Raw genomic sequence first — 22,185 nt, 5'->3', positions numbered from 1 at the left:
GGTTGGTTGAAGATCAAAAAGGGAGGAGCGGAAGGAGGGAATAACATGATGCTTTTCCTGGCCAGCTGGCCTATCACATCTCTCAGTATTTGGAGGACTGCATGATTATTTGCATGCAGAAGGGGAGAGGTTACACTCACTGGCGTCAGTCCAATTCATCTGTGCTGCAGAGGAACCTCTGACGGCATCATTATCAATAACCTCCCACGATGCCGCCAGTTAGAGAGCTCCACAGGACGCAATGACGGCCGACAAGGAGAAGAGAAGGTAAACCTTTCATTTTGTGGCTGTTTTTTTAATTGAGGTTAATTTGGCAGCCACAATATTGTAAATATCACAGAAAATTATAAAAAAAAAAAATATGTAAAGTAAGTCAAAGCAAGGATAGGTGAGCAAAAATAAGAGAATAGCCTGAAATTGGATAAAAGAGAAGTGTTATTTGCTTCCTCACATATTGAGAAATCCTTTGCAATTGTTTTTCAGATTAGGTCAAAAAGCCACAGTGTCATCAAGCTCAAATATCTTTTATTTTTTAATCAGGCATTTCTAGTGTTTTTGCTTAGCGTTGTGGTTTAATTATGTGTTTAATCTGCAGAAAGAGGCAAATTTGACATTATACAAACACTGAGCATTAACATAAGAGTGTTTGTGTCCAAAGTGTATCGTCTTTACTATTATACTATTACATGACCTCAGTTTCAGTCATGTAAAATATAGTTCACGTATATTATTACAATTAGTTTTAAACTTTTTTTTATGAGTCTTTTTAATCGATTTTTAGTTATTATTTTTTTATGTATTTTAAAAGTTTTCATTGATTTGTTTAGTATTATTGCCCTTTCCTATCACTCTGTTTTCCTAATTTCTCTTTTTTCATGTTTTTGTAAAATTGTGTTTAAAACTATTTTATGAATTTATATTTAATTAATTAAGTCATTTATTATTATTTTGATTATGAATTTGTTTAAAATATTTTTTTCTTTTTTTAATTAGAATTTGCTCAAGTTATTGTTTTTCTTATTTTTATTTAGATATTTGGAATTATTTTATGCAGTTGTAGCTTTAATTCAAATTTTATGCATCTAGTAATTTTACTTTTCATAGCTTTTCACGTCTACCTGAAATCCCCTACCATATTATTATCACTATTATTATTAACAATAACAATACTAACAATAATAATGATTTCTTAATGACAGTATGAAATCTGATTAAGTAAATCTTCCAGATTTTTTTGATTTAAGTACTCATTCATCCTGTTTTCTCCCCCTGATCACGGCCATCTGCAGAGCGATCAGCCGTGAGGCGGCCCGACGGAGGCGGCGAGTGGAGTCCGACGTGTTTGGGGATCTATCCCGCCTCCTGCCGCTTCAGCCCTCCATCAGAGCCCACCTGGACAAACCCTCCATCATCCGCCTCACCCTGAGCTACATACGCATGCAGGCACTTCTCAAAGGTGAAAACAGTCATTGCCCTTCTTTGACCCCCATCTAGCATCATGTAGCGTACTATGTGCATCAGTATTGGAGGAAACATATGCATACACAAATACTCAACTCTTTATTTATTTTAAAAAAGAAGGAGCAAATATTCTTTGACAATCAACTCGTGCAAAACTTTTGTTCAAAATACTGTTTACTTCGAATGAGCCTCTGACCACACAAATACAAACACAGGATATATCCTGTGTAACTATCTGTGCGCTTCTGTAATCTTTCCACTAGAAAAAGCGATAAAGAAAATCTCTTAGGTGTCAGACAGAGGAAGTTCTATTTCACACCTGGAACAGTTGTTATGTGAACATTACAAAAATACACAACATCCTTTGTTCAGCTGTTTTTGCTTAGTTCACACAAACACAGCTTTCTAAAAAACCCACAAAAGAATTTCTGATTCTGTGTTAGAAACAGAAACTACTGGACCAAACGCAGAGCTCGAATACACCGTGAGACATCACCATGGAGTAGAAGTGGGAGTGGGAGGTCACTTTGAGTTAGTGAAAGAGATGGAAGAATTCACTCCTTTGGATGAAACCAACATGTACCTGAAGATCCTGGAGGGATTTCTCATGGTCCTGTCCACCACGGGAGACATGATCTTCTTATCGGACAACGTCAGCAAGTACATGGGCTTGAGCCAGGTGAATCTACAGATGAGATGTTTTACAGCATCGATGCATTGGGGTGTAAGGGTTAAATAGCTCTTTGTTTCCTGGCAGACTGAGCTGATGGGTCACAACATCTTTGAGTATACTCACCCGTGTGATCATGAGGAAATCAGACATAATCTACGTCTGACTGCAGGTTGGTGTGTACGATTTTAGTGATTTGTTATTGACACCTAATAAATTACAGGTGCACCTCAATAAATAAAAATATTGTTCAAAGTTTATTTCAGTCACTGATCTCAAGTGTAAATGAAATTGCATGATTATGGCTTAAATCTAATGAAAACCCAAAATCCAGTTTCTACAAAAAGATTTAAAACAAAGCTGATAAAAAGGATTTTAATACAGAAATTCTGTGTTATGACCTACACAATTATGTAAAAGACTGTTGCCATGACAACTAACATTCACTGGCCCCCTCCACAAAGAAACTGGCCTTTCACAGAGTTAATGGAAAGTTTAGTGAAAGAAACAAATGCAGTAGAAAAAGGCACACTGCAGCCTTAACTGCATCTGTAGTCAGAGCTTCTACAGCCACACACACGTATCCATGACATGGGTTGCAACTTGTAGCATTCTCTGGTGTTAGGTCAGTGGGTTGTTGCCGTCTCAGAGTTTTCAGGGAGAGTGGAAGGGCACAGAATCCAAGTTGTTTCAGGTCCTATGTTAGGTTTACACAGTGAGTAATGATTTGGGGTGCCATGTCATCTGTTGGTCCACTCAGAAGTCCTCAGTCAATACAGTCATCTACCAAGACATTTGAAGCACTTCATGCTTCTGTTTGCTGACAGGCTTTATGGAGAGGGTGATTTCATTTTCCAGCAGGAAATTGAAATCACTTTTGGCAGTGTGGCACCTGCCCACACTGCCAAAAATGCCAATTTATTGACCACGGTGTCACTGCGATCGATTGACCACCAAACTTATCGTAAAGGCGAGAGGTATGTTTCACTGATGAGGTGTTACTTGTGGACCTCTTTCTATTGCAGTTTTTTCCTTACACTAAACTTTCCATTAATATGCTTAAGTATCACACTCTATGCACACTCTAACAGCTGTTGGTGACTTTATGCAGAACAACTGTTTAGCAGTCTTTCAATGATTGCTTAGGCCATAATTAAACATTTCATAATTAAATGTTTTGTTTGGTCTTGCAGGATATTCTAACTTTTCCAAATCAATTTTCATAAGCTGTAAACTATAATCATCAACACTGCCATAAATAAATGCTTGAAATATATCCTTCTGTGTGCAAAGAATCTGTATAATATACGAGTTTCACTTTTTAACTTGAGTTGCTGACACTTGACTGAGACCTACCTGTATTTGTTTCTCTGAAGAACTTGGTTGGAGTCAGAAGAGGGACTTTGTTATGAGAATAAAAAGCGCTCTGACTCACAGAGGGAGAATCGGCAACCTCAAGTCGACCACCTGGAAGGTTGGTGGGAAACAGTAAAACTTCAGACCTTGAACGTCGGTTTCTGACACTGTTATAATTCTGCTCTCTGTGACTTTAGGTGCTCCACTGTCAGGGCAGAGTGAAGCTGTGCGCGGCCTCTTCATCAGTGTCCTGCCTGCTGCTGACCTGCAGACCTCTGCCGCTCTCTCACACACTCCTCAGCAAGCATACCTTCACCAGCCAGCATGGCATGGACATGAGGTTCACCTACTGCGACCAAAGGTGCATAAACTCAGCCTGTTTGACATCTTGTATTTCAAGTCTTGACAAGGTTTCTGCAAGTTTGAGTAATATTTAAAGGTCAAGCCTAAAAGCCTAGATGTGAGACAATTACATTGAGGCCCATGTTTCAAGTTTTACAGAAAATCACAACATCATTTCTTATAAATTCTCAGACACCCTGAAATTTAACCCCCCTCGCCCCCCTAAAAACAATAAAACAAAATAATTAAAACAGAGGATTCAAAATTAAAGCAGAGAAAATGGTGTTTTATTTAAAAGAAAAAAAGAGGAAGTGAGGCATTAGATATGGACTGCATCCATTTTTCACACCCTCAAGACTTTCCAAATGATGTGATGTACTGTTTTACAATCTGCCCAGACAAACTTGTGACATTGTATTATTAATGCATAAGGGAATTCTTAGACATTTTAATAGTTTCTAATATCGTTTTACTTTAAATCCTTAGAATAAAGGTTCACTGGATAATTAATATTCCATTGGTATGAAATGTGAATGGATTGACTAATAAATTGATGAAAACTTTAACAAAAAAGTTTGTAACAACACCGTTATGATCCGGGATCACTACAACATTTTTATAGGTGGGGCGCACCTGTAGAACAGCCTCTCTACAATATTCAGTCAGCTCTGCTTCTGCTTGTTCTTGTGTGGTGTGTTTCACCTCCTCTGATAACTGATCTTTTTATGTTTATTGTCAAATACAGAGATCAGTTTTCTCCTCTTCTCCGTACAAACGTGTGCTTTAATGATAGATTGTGAAGGTAATGGTTGCAGGCAACATAGGATTTTTGTGATTTTTGCCTGTTTCACAAAGTTTGTAGTGGTACGACACGATTAAAGGAATTATTGTAATAAATGTCAGGTTCTGAAATTAATCTCAAATAATCGCATTTCTAACAAAACACAATATTTGACACTACGTAAAGTTTTTGTGTTCAGTTAAATTTTGGTTGACAGCTGAATTACTAAATAGACAAATAAGTGAACTTAAATCATCTGTCCTGCTCTGAAACTCTAGTATCACTATTTTAGTTAGCATTAGCTCTGGTGTTCTTGCTTGCAGCAACATCTTTGTTGCTTAAAGTGCAGGTTGTTAAACACACTTCAGGTCCAATACTGCCATCTAGGGCTCAGTAGGAAGAGTAGTCGTCTTGCAATCAGAAGGTTGTGGGTTCGATTCCAGCTTCTTCCTGCCATAGGTCAATGTGCCCCTGGGCAAGGCACTTAACCTCAAGTTGCCTACCGATCTGCATATCGGTGTATGAATGTGTGAGCGTTAGTGAGTGCCATTGGGTGAATGTGGCTCTAGTGTAAAGCGCTTTGAGTGGTCTGTATGACTGGAAAAGCGCTATATAAGTTCAGTCAGTCCATTTACCATCTACTGGACTTGAGTGTCTGCATCAGTGTTACCAGTCTGAAAGAAATTGGGAAAGTTCCTGCTAAATGCATTATTTTTAACACCTTGTTTATTTGTAATTAATCCTTAAAAATAATGTTTCCAAGTCCTAGCGCTAGTCATTTGTATCGGTTGTATTATAAAAGGCAGTTCGAGATGATTTTAACCGTCTGTAAAATAGACAGATTGACGGCAGAATATATTCCGTTTTGACGGCATCGCTGTGGTGGAGCGGTTGTTTATACCTCACCCCGCTCCCTTTATTTCACTCTTAGACAGCAGGTGTCACTACTGAGAAAATATTGCCCACAGAAAACAGGAAATCACAGCAGAAGGAGAGTTTTACAGAAAGTAGTATGAATCTAACAGCCACACAAAATTGGCATTTGAGTTTTTGTGTATTTAAAACAATTTTTGTTGCGTCTTTGGTTTCGGATGGTTATGATATCCGAAAGTTGTGGGATTAATTCCAGCTTCCTCCTGCCACATGTCTATGTTCCTCTGGGCAAGGCACTTAACCTCAACCTACCAATGTGTCTATCGCGTATGAATGTGTGTGATTGGCTCTAGTGTGAAGTGCTTTGAGTGGTCGGTAAGACTAGAAAAGTGCTATATAATTTCAGTCCATTTACCATTTGATCATTGTACCCTGGATTATTTAAAAAGTGACTTATTTTAAATTTGTTACTGCACAGGTTTTACATTCTCCGAAATACGGCCTCATTTGTGCCTTTAAGATTTAAATAAATCAAATACATTGTTGCAAGGGGTGGTTGTGATAGAGTTTGCCCTTTGGGAATGCATTTAGCTTTTTTTGTGTTTCTGAGTCAGACCCACCTCTTCGTGGTAACATCTGGTTTCAAAGTGGTTAGGAAGGTAAACTGCCCAAATGCTGAACTTGAGGTTTTAAAGGAGGAGGCCACACTGCATATAGCTCATATTTTAGTAGTGAGTTCTATCTCTTCTATGCTGTCTCTGTCTATTTCTGTATTTACACTTTTTATGTCCATATTTATAATGGTAATTACTTCCACATTTACCCATTTAGTTTTGTATCGCTATATTTTAATACTTCTGTTTTTCTAAAACTTTCTTTAAATAGGATGATAGGTCCTAACGTCACCAAAACTTGTCAGGCTGCTTCTGGGTCCTACAACAGTCTGCAACCATATTATAGCTTCTTTTTAAAAAACCAAGACTCCCTGTTAAACTAGTCTTCATAATTGATTGAATTAATTATACCTTTCCTTTGTTTGAAACCTTTTTTCTGCATTAACAGAATCCAACGGAAATGTTGCAACGATCACCTGATAATAACGTCACTTAATCTCATGCTGCGCTATGCAGACACTTTGTCTGCAGTGATGGAGTTTAACTCAACTTAACATGCTTCTTCCATAGTGAGTTGCAGGGAACACAAACGCACACAGGACAAACAACTACGCACAAACTCATTCACACCTAAGGGCAATTTAGAGAAACCACTTAACCTAACAGTCATATTTTTGGCTGTGGGAGAAAGAGAACCCACACATGCACAGGGAGAACATGTAAGAAAGACCCCTGGCCGGGAGTTGAACCCAGGACCTTCTTTCTACCAACTGCGCCACCCTGCAGCCCCGCACCGTGCAGAAAAATACTAATAATTGTAAATATGGATATAATAACAAATGCAGATTTAAGGAGATTTTCAGTTTTTCATGGAATAATTAAATTGAATTTCCACAACAGAATGAAACTAAAAGTACCAGCAATATTTATTTAAATACATTTTTGCTATCATTAAGTTTAAAATTATGGTTTTTTACATGAATTTCCACAAATCAACACTCCAAAAGGTCATGTAACGGCTCTAAACAAGTTTTATTTAGCTGGACTGAAGGCAAAAAGGCTCTTTGGATTTAAAAGATTACAGACGTCTGGTGTAGGGTGACAGTGACTGTGAGCTGCACAACTGTCTGATCAGCAGTCTATCCGATAATTGTGTAGGCCATAAAAATCCCTTTTTATTTTTCCTATATGATATTCAATTTCTTTGAGTTACAAAATTGTGGGTTTTGATTAGCTATAAGCTATAATTCTCAAAATTAACATAAAAAAATTCTTGAAATATATCACTCTGGGGGTAATCGGTATCAGTTTTGGGTAATGAGTATCACTTTTTGACACTGTCGCTTTCCTTTTCAGCTTATCAAAATGTGGAAGTAGAGTTTGACTGAATAGCACAAATCAACTGCTTTTGAAATGCATAACTGGGGAAACATTTTACAGAGCGCAATGAATCACCAGAGTAACGAAAACATTTTCCCAGACATCCAGTTTTGTGTTTCTGTTAGAAAAGGAAGTAAATTAAGAACAATTTCCCTCCAGCAAGCAGCAACAGGTAGGAGACTGAAGCATTACTTTATGTGACATATACTAAACATGGTGCAACCATACAGAAAACTCCAGTCACTCCAGATACTTTAAGTTGAAACAGAAACTTTTAATAATGTTTTTATTATAATCTTTGTCTTGAAACTCCGGTAAAGAAACCACAAACTGGTCTTTGCAGCACATGATCAGAGTTAGTGAGCAACAAAGTAAGCAGAAAATTAGATGATTTAGAATAAAACCTAAAAAAAAAAAAAACACCAGAGCTTTTGTTGTCATTCCTAGGCCACAAAGCAAAGTGAGCATGTGCAAAACACTGAAATTCTTAACCAGTCAATAACAGTATAAATAGAAATTTGATGTTTTGACGTAGTGTAACCTGCAGAAATATTTGTCACATTACCACAACAAAATTCAGTGTGTTTTATGGGGTTTTTATATGATAGACAAACAAAAAGTGGGGCCTAATTGGGAAATGGAAGGACAATTATGTCATCGTTTTTAAGGCAGATTTGACCCACATGCAGAGAACACTCTGACAGAGAAATGTTTAAAGAATTTATTAACAATTTGTGAAATGTTCAAGGAGCAAAGTTTCCAGGAAGGCCATCTGACTGGAAGGGAAAACAACAAGGCGAGTTCAGATCGGGATACAGACTTGCTAATTCTGTGGTTAGGCTTACTATTCGGGTGGGGCGATCCACCAGGGGGGAGATGGTTGCGTGTCTGGGACAGTGAGGTAGTGCTGATTCCATTGGGGCTTCTTGATGATCCAGGAGGAACCGTAGGAGGGTGGACAGGGTTTGCTTAACCAGACAGAGAGGTATCCAGGGCGGCCCGCTGCATCGAATGAGTCCAGACTGTGATCAGAGGTTTTCTTGAGATCTCCAACAAGGTATATGGCCAGGGAGTACTACCACGAAGGGCAAAAACACTCAGGTGCAGAAGTGCAGGTGAGCCGCCCTCATATAGTCCTCTGAACTGATGAGTCAATGAAGAACACCTGTCATACCTTCGGTCCTCCAGCTCCGCGGCCCCTAGAGGTGGAAAAGGGAAGTAGCAGGCATGGAGACAACCAGACTCTGACACTACCTCCCCCTCAACTGCCGCCACCCAGAAGTCTTGGATGAGAGTGGGGTCCAGACTGAATGAAACAGGAATGCTATTCCGGGCCGTAACCTGCCCAATCGATAAGGTACTGCCATCCCCTGCCTCTCCGACGGGAGGCCACGATCCGGCGAACCGAGAAGGCGGGATGGCGTTGGACATCCCGGGCGGGAGGAGGGGGCTCGGCCAGAGGGCAGAGCATGCTAGATTGGACGGGTTTAAATTGAGAGACATGAAAAACAGGGTGGATATGGAGACTGGCAGGCAAACGAAGGCGAACAGAGGCAGGGTTGATGAGAGACTGAATAGTGTACGGGCCGATGAACCTGGGAGACAGTTTTTTGGATAGGGACTTGAGTGGAACGTCCTGTGTGGACAAACAAACCTGCTGACCCGGGCAGTAGGCTGGAGTGGGGATGCGTCGTCTGTCCGCATAGCGTTTGTTCTGGGCTGCGGTCTGATGGAGAGCCCTGGAGGCAGCGGACCAGATGCGCTTACTTCTCTGGATGTGCTGCTGGACTGACGTTGCTGCGGTCTTCTCATCGGACGGGAAAAGGTGTGGCTGATACCCCAGCGAGACCTTGAATGGAGAGAAACCAGTAGCAGCCGACACGTGAGAGTTGTGTGACTATTCGACCCAAGGGAGGTACAGTAGGTGCTCCATTCGGTGGGACTGGATGAGGTCTCACAGCGGAGAGCAACCTCTAGCTCCTGGTTGAGCCTCTCTACCTGACCACTGGTCTGTGGGTGGTGACCGGACGTCAGCGAAACCTTAGCTCCCAGGGCTGTGCAGAACTCCTTCCAGACTCGGGCGGTGAATTGGGGGCCGCGGTCGGATAGAACATCTTGGGGAATACCATGGAGCCGGAACACATGCTTAACCAGGAGCTTGGCAGTCTGAAGGGCAACTTCTTGAGAGGAACAAGATGGCATGCTTTACAAAACCTGTCTATAATAGTCATACCCTGCGAGGTAGGGAGGCTAGTGACGAAATCCACAGCGATGTGGGACCAAGGTCGGTGAGGAATACTGAGTGGTTGTAGGAGACCCACAGGCGGACAATTAGAAGTCTTATTTCGGGCACAGACTGAACAAGCAGAGACGTAGTCCTTAACATCCTTGTGCAGCGTGGGCCACCAGAAGCGTGTGGTAATCGAGGCGATGGTCTGACTGGCTCCTGGATGGACGGCAAACTTTGAAGTGTGAAACCAGGTTATAAGTCGGGACCGTACTGCGCAGGGACGAACATGCGGTTAGGTGGCCCCGTTCCAGGACCCGGGTCAGCGAGGATAGCATGTCGCACACAGTCCTCAATCTCCCAGGTCACGACCCCTATGGTGCAGCAGGGTGGCAGTATGGGTGCAGCCAGCTTCTCTGAATCATCTGGATTGAATTGTCGGGACAGGGCATCAGGCTTGGTATTCTTGGTTCCAGGTCTATAAGAGATCAAAAGATTAAAGCGGGAACAGAAAAGTGACCAACGTGACTGACGGGGATTTAACCGCTTAACGGCTTGGATGTAAGACAGGTTCTTGTGGTCTGTCCAAACTAACACCGGCTGCTCGGCACCCTCCAGCCAGTGCCGCCACTCCTCCAAAGCCAGCTTGATGGCCAACAACTCCCTGTCTCTGACATCATAATTCCTCTCCACCGCCGACAGACAGCGTGAGAAAAATGCGCAGGGGTGAAGCTTCTTATCACAGCCATGGCGCTGAGACAGTACCGCACCTACTCCAGAGTCTGATGCGTTGATCTCCAAAATGAAATACTTGGCTGAATCCGGGTGGAAGAGTACAGGAGCCCAGGTGAACCTGCTCTTTAAAGTGGAGAAGGCGGCCTCAGCCTCCGGGGTCCAGGTGAAGGGAACCTTTGTGGACGTCAGGGCGGTCAGAGGGCTGGCTGTGCGGCTGTAGTCCTGAATAAACCTCCTTGTTGTTTCCGAGTGGTAGGTGTAAGCCAGTCTTCCACAGCCCCGACCTTGTCTGGATTAGCACGAACCTGTCCACCCTCGAGGATGTAGCTCAAGAAGCTGATGGATGACCGATGAAACTTGCACTTCTCAGCTTTGACATATAGTTGGTTCTCCAACAGGCGTTGCAAGACCAGATGGACATGTCAGCAGTGTTCTGCAAGAGTCTTAGAATAGATCAGGATGTCATCTAAATAAACAAAAAACAAATCAATTCAGGAAGTCCCGTAAAACATCATTGACGAGGGCCTGAAAAACGGCAGGAGCATTGCGTAGTCCAAAAGGCATGACAAGATACTCAAAATGTCCCAGCAGGGTCTTGAATGCCGTCTTCCACTCATCCCTCTGGCGGATCCGAACTAAATGATAGGCATTTCTAAGGTCTAGTTTTGAGAACATAGTGGCACCATGTACTGGTTCAAAAGCAGATGAAAGTAGCAGTAAAGGGTACTTGTTTTTAACAGTGATAGCATTTAGCCCCCTGTAATCTATACAAGGATGTAGGGAACCGTCCTTTTTGCCAACAAAGAAAAACCCCGCCCCGAGGGGAGACGAGGATGGCTGGATAATGCCTGCTGCAAGTGATTCGGCTATATAATTCTCCATTGTCTCTCTTTCTGGCCGTGAGATCTTATATAACCAGCTAGTAGGTAACGAAGCCCCCGGTAACAGGTCAATGGTGCAGTCATATGGACGGTGTGCAGGGAGAGAGAGGGCCCGTGATTTACTAAATACTGAACCCAAGTCATGGTATTCATCTGGCTCATCTGGCACTTGGGTAAGATCAGGTGGTTCGACCTCCTCTCCCTTCTTAAGGGTTCTAGGTGATACAGCTGACTACAAACAGGACGACAAGCACCGTGTAGACCAGGATTCAATTCTTAATTCTCACCAGTTTAAATGGGAGTTATGAGCCTGTAACCAGGGAAAACCCATAACCAGCGAAGTCTGGGAAATGAGGAAAAACAAAAAGTGAAATGTGTTCTCTGTGATTACCTGACAGAACTAATTCTAACGGCACGGTTCTGAGGGATATGCAATGAAGTGTTATACCATCTAGAGCCAGAACCTGACGTGGCATGGGCAGTAATTCGGTCTTAATCTGATTTTGTTTCACAAGATCCTGGTCTATTAGACTCAACTCACACCCAGAATCTAAAAGAGCAGTTAAAGAGATTGTGTGTTGGTTTTCTACTAGTGTGGCTGGCAGCGTAAAACGTGGGAGCAAACCGGGCTTTTGGTCCACCGGATGCCCCACTATAACCGGCGGACCCGCCCTTTTGGCCGAACCGGGCATCCGGTTACTAAATGTTCAGGAGAACCACAATAAAAACACTAGCCGGCCTCTCTGCGTCGCTGTTGCTCATCCTCCCTAAGCCGCGCCCTTCCCAGCTGCATGGGTTCGGCTTGACTCGGAGACAGCTGAGCCTGCGGGTGGGAAGAGGAGGCGAGGTGTACTGTAGTAACGGTACGCTCTGAGCGGATACGTCTCCTCTCCCTCATCCTGATGTCTAACCTGACAACCAGGGCAATGTACTCGTCTAAATCCTCAGGTTCATCTAATAAAGTGAGCTCATCCTTTAAAGTCTCATCTAAAGTTTGAAAAAATACTGATTTCAATGCGCTGGAGTTCCAGCCTGAAGCTACGGCCAAAGTGTGAAAATCTATGATAAACTCTCTTAAGGGTCGGTTATGTTGTTTGAGCGCCCGCAGACGCCGAGCTACGCTTAACTGATCCATATCAATGTCAAATATTAGTTTAAAGTCTTAAATGAAGTCTGCATAGGTACAGCCAAACTGGTTTAAATCAGCAAACTTTGCCTCCGCCCATCGAAGTGCTCTACCGGTCAGTAAACCTAACACATAGGAAATCTTGACGTCATCGTGGGGAAAAGATTGAGGGGACCTATTGAACCCCAGGGTGCACTGTAATAAAAAACCTCGACAACTCCCAACCTCTCCAGAGAACTTCTCAGGGCTGGGGGAAGTTACATCACGACTATGAGGGATTTGCTGTGTTACTGGAGGACCGGTAGCGCCACCTGGAGGTGTGGCGGGACTACAATGAGAGAGTGCTTCATTAAGGCTGTCTTCTGCTCTAGCTGTTGACTGACCTGTCTCTGTTGATCCAGGAGGGAGCGGAGGGTCCAACCATGAGCTTGGATTAAATGGTTGTGTTCGGAAACGGTTCTCCGGAGGGCCTCTGCTGGGTACGGCTGGCGCCTGAGTGTTCTGTCATCGTTTTTAAGGCCGATTTGACCCACATGCAGAGAACACTCAAAGAGAAACGTTTAAAGAATTTATTAACAATTTGTGAAATGTACAAGGAGCAAAGTTTCCAGGAAGGCCGTTTGACTGGAAGGGAAAACAAAAAGGTGAGTTCAGATCGAGATACAGACTTGCTAATTCTGTGGTTAGATTTACTATTCGGGTGGGGCGATCCACCAGGGGGGAGATGGTTGCGAGTCTGGGACAGTGAGGTAGTGCTGATTCCATTGGGGCTTCTTGATGATCCAGTAGGAACCGTAGGAGGGTGGACAGGGTTCGCTTAACCAGACAGAGAGGTATCCAGGGCAGCCCGCTGAGGTGCCTAAGACAAGGTAAACACACTGTTAGTAAAAATCCTCATAAAACAATCACAAGATACAAGGTATATGGCCAGGGAGTACTACCACAAAGAGCAAAAACACTCAGGTGCAGAAGTGCAGGTGAGCCGCCCTCATATAGTCCTCTGAACTGATGAGTCAATGAAGAACACCTGTCAAACCTTCGGTCCTCCAGCTCCGCGGCCCCTAGAGGTGGAAAAAGGAAGCAGCAGCCATGGAGACAACCAGACTCTGACAAATTATTGTAATGTTTTAACAAATTGTGATGTGCATATGTGTTCAAACCATTTTAATATGATACCCCTACATAAAATCCAGTGCAACCAGTTGCTGATCTATGAAGGCCTCAGAGGCTGCTGCTTCCTTTTCTGTGTTTCATGGTCTTCATGATGCACGGCAGATAGGTCAGGAAGAAAGATATGGAGAAGTTTAAAGCAGAGTTAGGCTTTAAAACAATATCCCAAGCTTTGAACATCTCATAGAGAACCTACCAAGAAATGGCTGCCCCACCGGCAGTTAGATCCATGGTTTCTCTGAGGACGCTGCAGAGATCCACAGCTCAAGTGGGAGAATATGTTAACAGGACGACTTAATAGTCCACAAAAGCCACTGTTGAATGAAATCAACAATACCTCAGTGTTGTGGATAGGCGTAGCGTGGAATCACGTGGTGCTATTAGTGATTGTAAATCACCTGTTGCAGCTTGGGTGATTTTAGTGAGTGGGTGATGGGGGAGGTCTACCTTTTTTGCTGACGCCTTAAGCTAATATGTTTTTTGTCCTTAATCACCGTTTAATCCTACGGATCCATTTTTATGCAACTTTGGGTACTGTTCTACCTTGGATATTGACAATGTCGACAAAATAAAATCATCTTAACTGCATCTTGGATTGTGTTTTGATAAGCTGGCGCGTCAACAAGGATTCCCCTATTCAGCTGCTCAGCGACTTTGTTTGACAGTCGCTAACATTTGTCAGCAAAAAAAAGAACGACAACGGAGTTTTTCACACAGCTGGAACGCCAACGCAAGCCCACACACTACCGCCACTACAACTATAAAAGAGGATCGCTTGACAGAGACGTAGAAGACGACAGTGGTATGTAACTTGAATGTTTTTGTGCTGCTCTTTTAATCGCAGTTTGATTCTGCCACGCGAAGCTGTTGTTGTGACACGCCCCCCCGCTACGTTTTGCCATGGGACTGCGGTTGCGGGATTTTTGGTGTGCCAGTGTGTGTTGTGGCTCTGCGTGCGTTCGATAAAGTTTAAGGAGTTGTTGCCTGGAAGTTTAGTTTATTTTGGATTAAAATCAGTGGATCATCTGCTGTATCTGTTGTTGAGAAACCTGAAAAGGATAAAAGAACAATTGTTCTCAATGAGAAAGCAGCTCTCCTAAATAAAATTGAAACTATCCAAACAGAGCGGAAAAAGTGTGTAAAGAAAATGAAAAGTGTAATATTGTCTTTTAAAGAGCTATTGCAAGATGATAAAAATTATTCACAAGTAAAATCACTGCGCTGGACGAGTTAACACACCTGTTTAAAGATGCCATTGTATTGCATGAATCTTTGCTGCCTTGTAATTTTGCTGGATGAGGAAGATAAACAAAATACATGCTTTTCAAGTATCATTAAATACAACAAAGGGTTTATTGAGGATGTTGAAATATGGCTTTCTGGAACAAATAAATGCTCAAGCAGACCATCCTCTGACATGTTACGGTCACAGTTAACTCCACTAGGAGAAGAAGTGGAGGTTCAAGAACAAATGGAGCCTCAGTTATCTGCCAATCTCCAGCATGACATTCAAGATGATGTGTTGCCATCTGACAGTTTTTCAAATCAAGGAAGCAAGTCAAACTCCAAAGTATCATCAACTTCATCTGTACGTCTCAGGTTAGAAGCTGAAATGGCTGCCTTGCTAACACGTCAAAATATGCTCAAAGAAAAACATGCTATTGAAGAACAGGAGGAGCAACTAAGGAAAAGGAAAGAACAGCTTCAACTTCAAGCAGAAATAGCTGCAATTGCTGCAAAAGTAAATGTGCTGAAAACTGGATCTGCAGTGCAAAGCTCAGCTTCATGGAAATCCAATGGTATGGAATCCTATTTTAAAACAAAAGGAAATACTGTTGAAACTCTTAATGCTAATACTTTTGTCCCATAGACAAAGAGAAATATAGTTAATGAAAAGGCAGAGCTTCAAATAAAAACAGTGCAACAAAAGGTGACAAAGGAAAGGTTTGCACCTTCTCTTCTTGGACCTTCTCATCCTATAAGCAGAACAATATCAAATATGCCTCGGCAACAAGCTGCTCAATCAGCAACCAACAAAAATCTGTTATCCATTATGGAGAAACAAAATGAATTAACTTGCATGTTGGTTCGTCAACAAAGTCTCTCTTCGCTACCCAAAAGAGAAATTCAACCTTTTGATGGCGATCCGCTTCATTTTCTGGCCTTTATGCGCTCATTTGAACAGGTCATTGAATCAAAGACTGGTGAGCCTGATGATTGCCTGCATTACCTTGTACCGTACACCAGGGGCAGCCCAATGAACTTGTCAAAAGCTGTCAACATATGTCTGATGGTGGTGGATATGCGAAAGCAAAGACTATGCTGTATGAGCATTTTGGAAATGGACATGTTATTGCATCTGCTTACCTGAATAAAGTTTATTCATGGCCATTGATTAAATTAGAAGATGGAAAAGCCCTTCTGGCATACTGTTTGTTTTTACGTGGGTGTTGTAATGTGATGGAGGACGTTTATGATCTTTCTGAATTAAACACACCTGCTAATATGCTTGCTGTGATTAAAAGATTGCCATATAAATTAAAAGATAAATGGCGAACTGTAGCATGTGACATCCAGGAGAAGCAGCGTCGAAGAGCAACATTTATTGACATTGTTTTCTTTATTGAGCGTCAAGTCAAAATTACTACAGATCCTGTCTTTGGAAACGTAAGTGATGTTCCATTAATAAATTCATCAGCCAGGAGCACAGATGGAGGGAAACGTTTTTTAAGAACCACAGGAAATAGCTTTGGCATCACTACCTCTGCTGTTTAGAGAAATAATCCGTCTCAAGACCATCAGACTGATGTGAAGATTTGTTTGCTTTGCAAGGGTGGACACAAACTGGAGTTATGCTCTTTTCTTGAAAAGAAACCTCATAATGAGAAGATTTCATTTCTTAGGAGAAATGGCATCTGTTTTGGTTGCTTGTGTACAGGGCATATCAGCAAAAAATGCAGAAAACGCCTTTCATGTAAAATCTGTGGTTTCAGACATGCAAGCATACTCCATATTCACAACAAGAAGAAGAATGAAGTTCAACTTGATGCTGAAGCAGTGAACTCTCCTGACACAGTTCAGACTAGTGGTCTTACTGGGGCCGGTGCACAGGACTGCAAGCTTGCCATTGTGCCAGTTAAGGTGAAAGCAAAGAAAGGTCAATGGACACTGGAAACTTATGCCTTTTTGGACCAAGGGAGTTCAGCATCCTTTTGTATAGTGGGTCTTTTGGATAAGCTGAATCTCACTGGGAGAAAAACAAAGATTCTCTTGCGCACCATGGGACAAGAGAAAGTTGTGGACAGCTTCATTGTACCTGAACTTGAAATTGCTGGATTGGACAGCGACATGTATTATGACATGCCTGACCTCTTTACTCAGCACAAAATGCCTGTGGACCTGAGTAATATCCCAAAGCACCAAGACCTGGATATCTGGCCACACTTGAAGTGCGTTCATTTGCCAGAGATCAAGGCGCAGGTGGAGCTTTTGATTGGCAGGAGCAGCCACAATGAGCAGATGGGGCTGTCAAAGGAAGACTCCAAGTTTCTAGAGTTGGCCAGTAAGACAGTAACCTTGCGTAATGGACACTACAACATTGCCTTGCCTTTGAGAGATCGAGACATAAGAATGCCTGATAACCGCACAATTGCTGAACAACGTGCTTTAAGTTTAAAGAAAAGGTTTATCAGAGATAAAGACTTCCACAAAGACTACATTGCCTTCATGAAAGATCTTCTATCCAAAGGTTATGCAAAAAGAGTGCCAACCACAGATTTGGAGCGCAGTGATGGAAAGGTTTGGTATATCCCTCACCATGGGGTGTACCATCCTATCAAGGGAAAGATTCGGGTCGTCTTCGACTGTGCTGCATCATTCCAGGGCATTTCTCTCAATGCACAACTCCTGAGTGGTCCTGATTTAACAAATAGCCTTTGACTAGGTTCAGAAAAGAGCCTGTTGTTTTGATGTCTGACGGAAGCCATGTTCCATCAGGTGCATGTGCCAGAGGAAGATGCTGACATATTGAGATTTTTCTGGTGGCCTGATGGTGACTTCAATCAGGGCATGCAGGAGTACCGCATGGGCGTCCATCTATTTGGAGCAACATCATCTCCGAGTTATGCTAACTATGCCCTGCGGAAATGTGCAGAAGACAACAAAGCAGATTTCAGCCAGCAGGTGATTGATACCATTCTATATGGTTTCTATGTGGATGATTGTTTTGCCTCAATAGGCACTGAAGAGGAAGCCATATCTCTTTACTCACACCTCAGACTCATCTGCGCGAAAGGCGGCTTCCACTTAACAAAGTGGATAAGTAATAGCCACAGTGTCTTGGCAGTAATACCTGAGGAGGAAAGAGCTAAAGAGGTCAAAACCCTAGATCTGGATCGTGACATCTTGCCTGTTGAACAAGCATTGGGAGTATGGTGGTGTGTACAGTCAGATGCGTTTAAGTTCTGCATATCCATCCCAAACAGACCATTGACCCGAAGAGGGATCCTTTCCACTGTTAACACCTTCTATGACCCCTTGGGATTCTTAGCTCCTGTCATTTTCGTAGCTAAAAGAATCCTTCATAACCTGTGTCAGAAGGGAAAAAAGGGAGATAATGACTGTTTGACTTTTTGAAAATTACCTTCATGGACTATTTGAATATGTTGTCTCAATGTGTGTTTCAATGTAGTGTATATCTTGGGTGGTGGTGTTGTATGAGTAATTATTACTGTGTAATGATGTAATAATTAGGGGCGGGAATGTTGTGGATAGGCGTAGCGTGGGATCACGTGGTGCTATTAGTGATTGTAAATCACCTGTTGCAGCTTGGGTGATTTTAGTGAGTGGGTGATGGGGGAGGTCTACCTTTTTTGCTGACCACCTTAAGCTAATATGTTTTTTTTCCTTAATCACCGTTTAATCCTACGGATCCATTTTTATGCAGCTTTGGGTACTGTTCTACCTTGGATATTGACAATGTCGACAAAATAAAATCATCTTAAATGCATATTTTATTGCGTTTTGATAAGCTGGCGCGTCAACAAGGATTCCCCTATTCAGCTGCTCAGCGACTTTGTTTGACAGTCGCTAACACTCAGTTTTTATTTGTTAAAACAAATGCATGAAAGCCATGCATCATTTGTCTCTATCTTACGTATGCACTTATTTATGCTGGTCTGTCATAAAATACTGAAAGGTTTGTGTTTTTAACATTGGAATCTGTTAAAAATGTTACAAAATTAACAAGGTTCTGTAATTATTAGTATATACAAATAAATTAAATAAATATACATTGAGGTAGCCTTTATGCAAAACACTTAAAGAAAATGTAGCAACTTGGAAGTAGTCTGAATAAACATTTTGTTTTGGAGACAGATAAAAATTCAGTTATAACCACTCGATCATTTTATCTTTGCAGAGAGATGGTAGATTTGCCTGTCATTATTCTTGTGTAATTAAACAGAACATCACTTATTACTCAGTGCTGTTCATGAAATTGTTTAAAAAAGGAAGTAAAATTATTTCATATATGCCCATGTTATCTTAGTTGTTTCTTACTGGATCAAATCAGTCAAGTTGTTGCAGATGTTAGAAGTTTCAAGCCAAACTTAAGAGATCTGTTGAAAAGGTTAATATAGCTTTTAGAAGCTGAATCTGCTCATGTTGTAATGCAAAGTAGTAGTATTAGTTTTAGTTTTGCAAATACAAGCAGGGTTTCCAGTTTTATTCAACAAAAATGGAGATTATTTTTGAATTTGCAAGATTTCTAAAACATTTGAGCTTTATATGTTTGAAATGGTAGGCTGCACGGTGGTGCAGTTGGTAGCACTGTTGCCTTGCAGCAAGAAGGTCCTGGGTTCGATTCCTGGCCTGGGGTCTTTCTGCATGGAGTTTGCATGTTCTCCCTGTGCATGTGTGGGTTCTCACTGGGTACTCTGGCTTCCTCCCACAGTCCAAAGACATGCCTGCTAGGTTAATTGGTAACTCTAAATTGCCCTTAGGTGTATGAATGAGTGTGTGCATGGTTGTTTGTGTGTTGCCCTGTGATGGACTGGCGACCTGTCCAGGATGTACCCTGCCTCTTGCCCATAGACTGCTGGAGATAGGCACCAGCTCCCCTGTGACCCACTCTGGAATAAGTGGTAGAAAATGACTGACTGACTGATGTTTGAAATGAAGATTTGGAAAAAGCAACTCAGCTGCTTAGGTTGTGACATCTCATTCTAAAGTTCTCTTTAAAAAGCTAAATGTGATATATGCATTTCTGAAAGTTGCTGTTTTGCTAAATAAATTCATGTTGTGTGTTTGTGTTTTTGCAGAGTGACTTCTCTTCTGGGCTACAGGCCAGAAGAACTACTGGGACGATCCATCTACGATCTTTGTCACACGATGGACACAAACTGCCTGAATAAAAACCACCTAAACTGTAAGCGTTGACGCCCACACACACACACACACACACACACACACACACACACACACACACACACACACACACACACACACACACACACACACACACACACTCTTGTTTTGCTATATGTAGTGAGGACCATGTGTTGACTCCCATTGACTTCCATTGATTTTTAGTCATTTTCAACCCTTTCTATGCCCTAACCCTGACAATAACCCTAAACCTAACCATTACCAGTGCATGCCTAACCCTAACCTTAACCTAAACTCAATTCACATCTTAGTCCTAAACCTAACCGTTAGCAAAATAGGTCGTGAGGACCAGCAAAATGTCCTCACTTTGGTACAAACGGTCCTCAATTTGATGGTGAAATCGGGAAAATGGTTTTCACTGTGATGCCAAGACAGGAACACACACACACACACACACACACACACACAAACACTCAGTTAAACCCTTGTGAAGATCTCATCTGTTCCTGCAGTGTGTCTGAAGAGTCAGTCCGTCAGCGGTCAGTACAGGATGCTGGTGAGAAGCGGAGGTTATGTCTGGGTGGAGAGTCACAGTGCCGTCATCCCAGGCATCCAGCCGTCCAGATCCAGACCCAACCCCAGTCAGCCGCTCTGCATCCTTAGTGTCACCTACGTCCTCAGGTGTGTGTATGTAAAACATAAAACTGATCAAATTTGATATCTGATGCTGGGATTTCTGTCACAAACACTGGTGTGATACATACCCTTCTGCGCTAGAATTTTACGCGCATCCGAATAAATTTACTATAAGTAGAAAGTTTATTTAATACAGTGATTTGAATTACCGTAAGTTGAGTGGAAAATAAAGGTGTGGTGGAAAAAGGTATACAGGCAACGTGAAAGTATGTCCATGCAATATAAAGTACAGGGGTTGGACAATGAAACTGAAATCTTGGGCTGTGGACAATGTGAAACATGTATTGTTCTCTGATACACTCAGTACTTGGCCGGGACTCCCTTTGCATTCCTGCATCAGTGCAGTAGGCCATGCAAGAGAACAGCCTGTACCTCTGCTGGGGCTTAATGGAAGCAAACACCAGCATATGACAAGGCTCCCCAAATCATCACTGACTTTGGAAAAGTCACACTGGACCTGAAGCAACATGGATTCGATGTCCCTCCGCTCTTTCTCCAGACTGTGGGACCTTTGATTTCCAAATGAAATGCAAAGTTAACTTTTATCTTAAAATATGACTTTGCTCCAATCTACCTGTTGGTTGGTTGCTGCATTTTTTTCCTTCCACTCAACTTTCTATTAACTTGGTTTGCAATGACCTTTTGTGGCTTAGAGTCCATTTGTGAATTGAAGTCAGCAGTGTTTCTTATGATTGTGAAGATAAAAAAAAAAACTTTTTCAATGATATTCCCAGGTACTGAGAAGCACTTTTATTTTGAAAAACTGAAATGAGCCTTTATTAATGTTCTGTGTGTGTGTGTCACAGTGGAGTGGAGGAGCCGTCTCTGCAGCTCTCTTTGGACCAGACTTTCCAGAGATATTTGAGATGAAATCAGAGTTTCAAGAAAAATCTACGGGGACCGAAACTCTAATTGCTTTTCTGAAAATTTATATTTTTTTCCCTTAATCTTATATTGAATAAATTAGAACTTTAACTTTCAAAAAGATATGTGCTTTGTTCTTCTGCGTCTCCTCACTATATTATGATAAAGATGCAAATTTATGACGCATATTGCCTCCAGAAACTTCTTGTAATACGAAGTTCAGTTCAGGCAGATAACCCTTCAACTTCTCACTTTTGTCTTGTAGTTTCATAATTGTCAATGCCGCATGACTTCTGTCTTTCTAAGAGAAAACTGGAAGCTTCTCAGTGCAGACTGTGGTTGTCAGGCAGTTTGCGGGGCGGAGTTAGCAGTTAAAAGGTGTTGACAAAAACAGGCCGTTTGACTTCTCCTTGACCTCCCTGGGTCTGACCATGCTTCCTGTGGGGTTGACTTCTGGGCCACCTGACACGTGGGGTGCATGCAGGGCGCGTACAGGCAGATACGCACTCTGCTGATGAGGAGATGTGAGTAGATGCAAGTCAAAGCCACAGCTTCCTGAATAGAGACAGTCGACAGGAAAGTTCTCATGGGAACTTTGTGAACTTTTTACCTCACGACCTCT

At 42.1% G+C, this 22,185-nt stretch overlaps 1 protein-coding gene across 2 annotated transcripts; it reads left to right on the top strand.

Moving 5' to 3' along the window:
• Positions 1–63: 63 nt before the first annotated feature.
• epas1a (endothelial PAS domain protein 1a) lies at positions 64–21,749 on the top strand. Of its 2 annotated transcripts, none has more exons than XM_047376945.1 (9): positions 64–267; positions 1,290–1,456; positions 1,911–2,140; positions 2,219–2,303; positions 3,508–3,605; positions 3,685–3,848; positions 19,937–20,043; positions 20,516–20,684; positions 21,506–21,749. In XM_047376945.1, exons 1-9 carry the CDS (start codon positions 242–244, stop codon positions 21,567–21,569), a joined length of 1,110 nt encoding a protein of 369 aa, XP_047232901.1. In that variant the 5' UTR covers positions 64–241; the 3' UTR covers positions 21,570–21,749. The 2 variants fall into 2 exon arrangements, with proteins under 2 accessions (XP_047232901.1, XP_047232900.1); XM_047376944.1 differs by having other exon boundaries at positions 65–267; positions 1,905–2,140.
• Positions 21,750–22,185: the final 436 nt, after the last annotated feature.

The sequence above is a fragment of the Girardinichthys multiradiatus genome, chromosome 10 (assembly GCF_021462225.1).
Source record: "Girardinichthys multiradiatus isolate DD_20200921_A chromosome 10, DD_fGirMul_XY1, whole genome shotgun sequence".
In the NCBI taxonomy this organism is placed as follows: domain Eukaryota; kingdom Metazoa; phylum Chordata; class Actinopteri; order Cyprinodontiformes; family Goodeidae; genus Girardinichthys; species Girardinichthys multiradiatus.
This window is presented reverse-complemented; position numbering and strand designations above follow the sequence as displayed.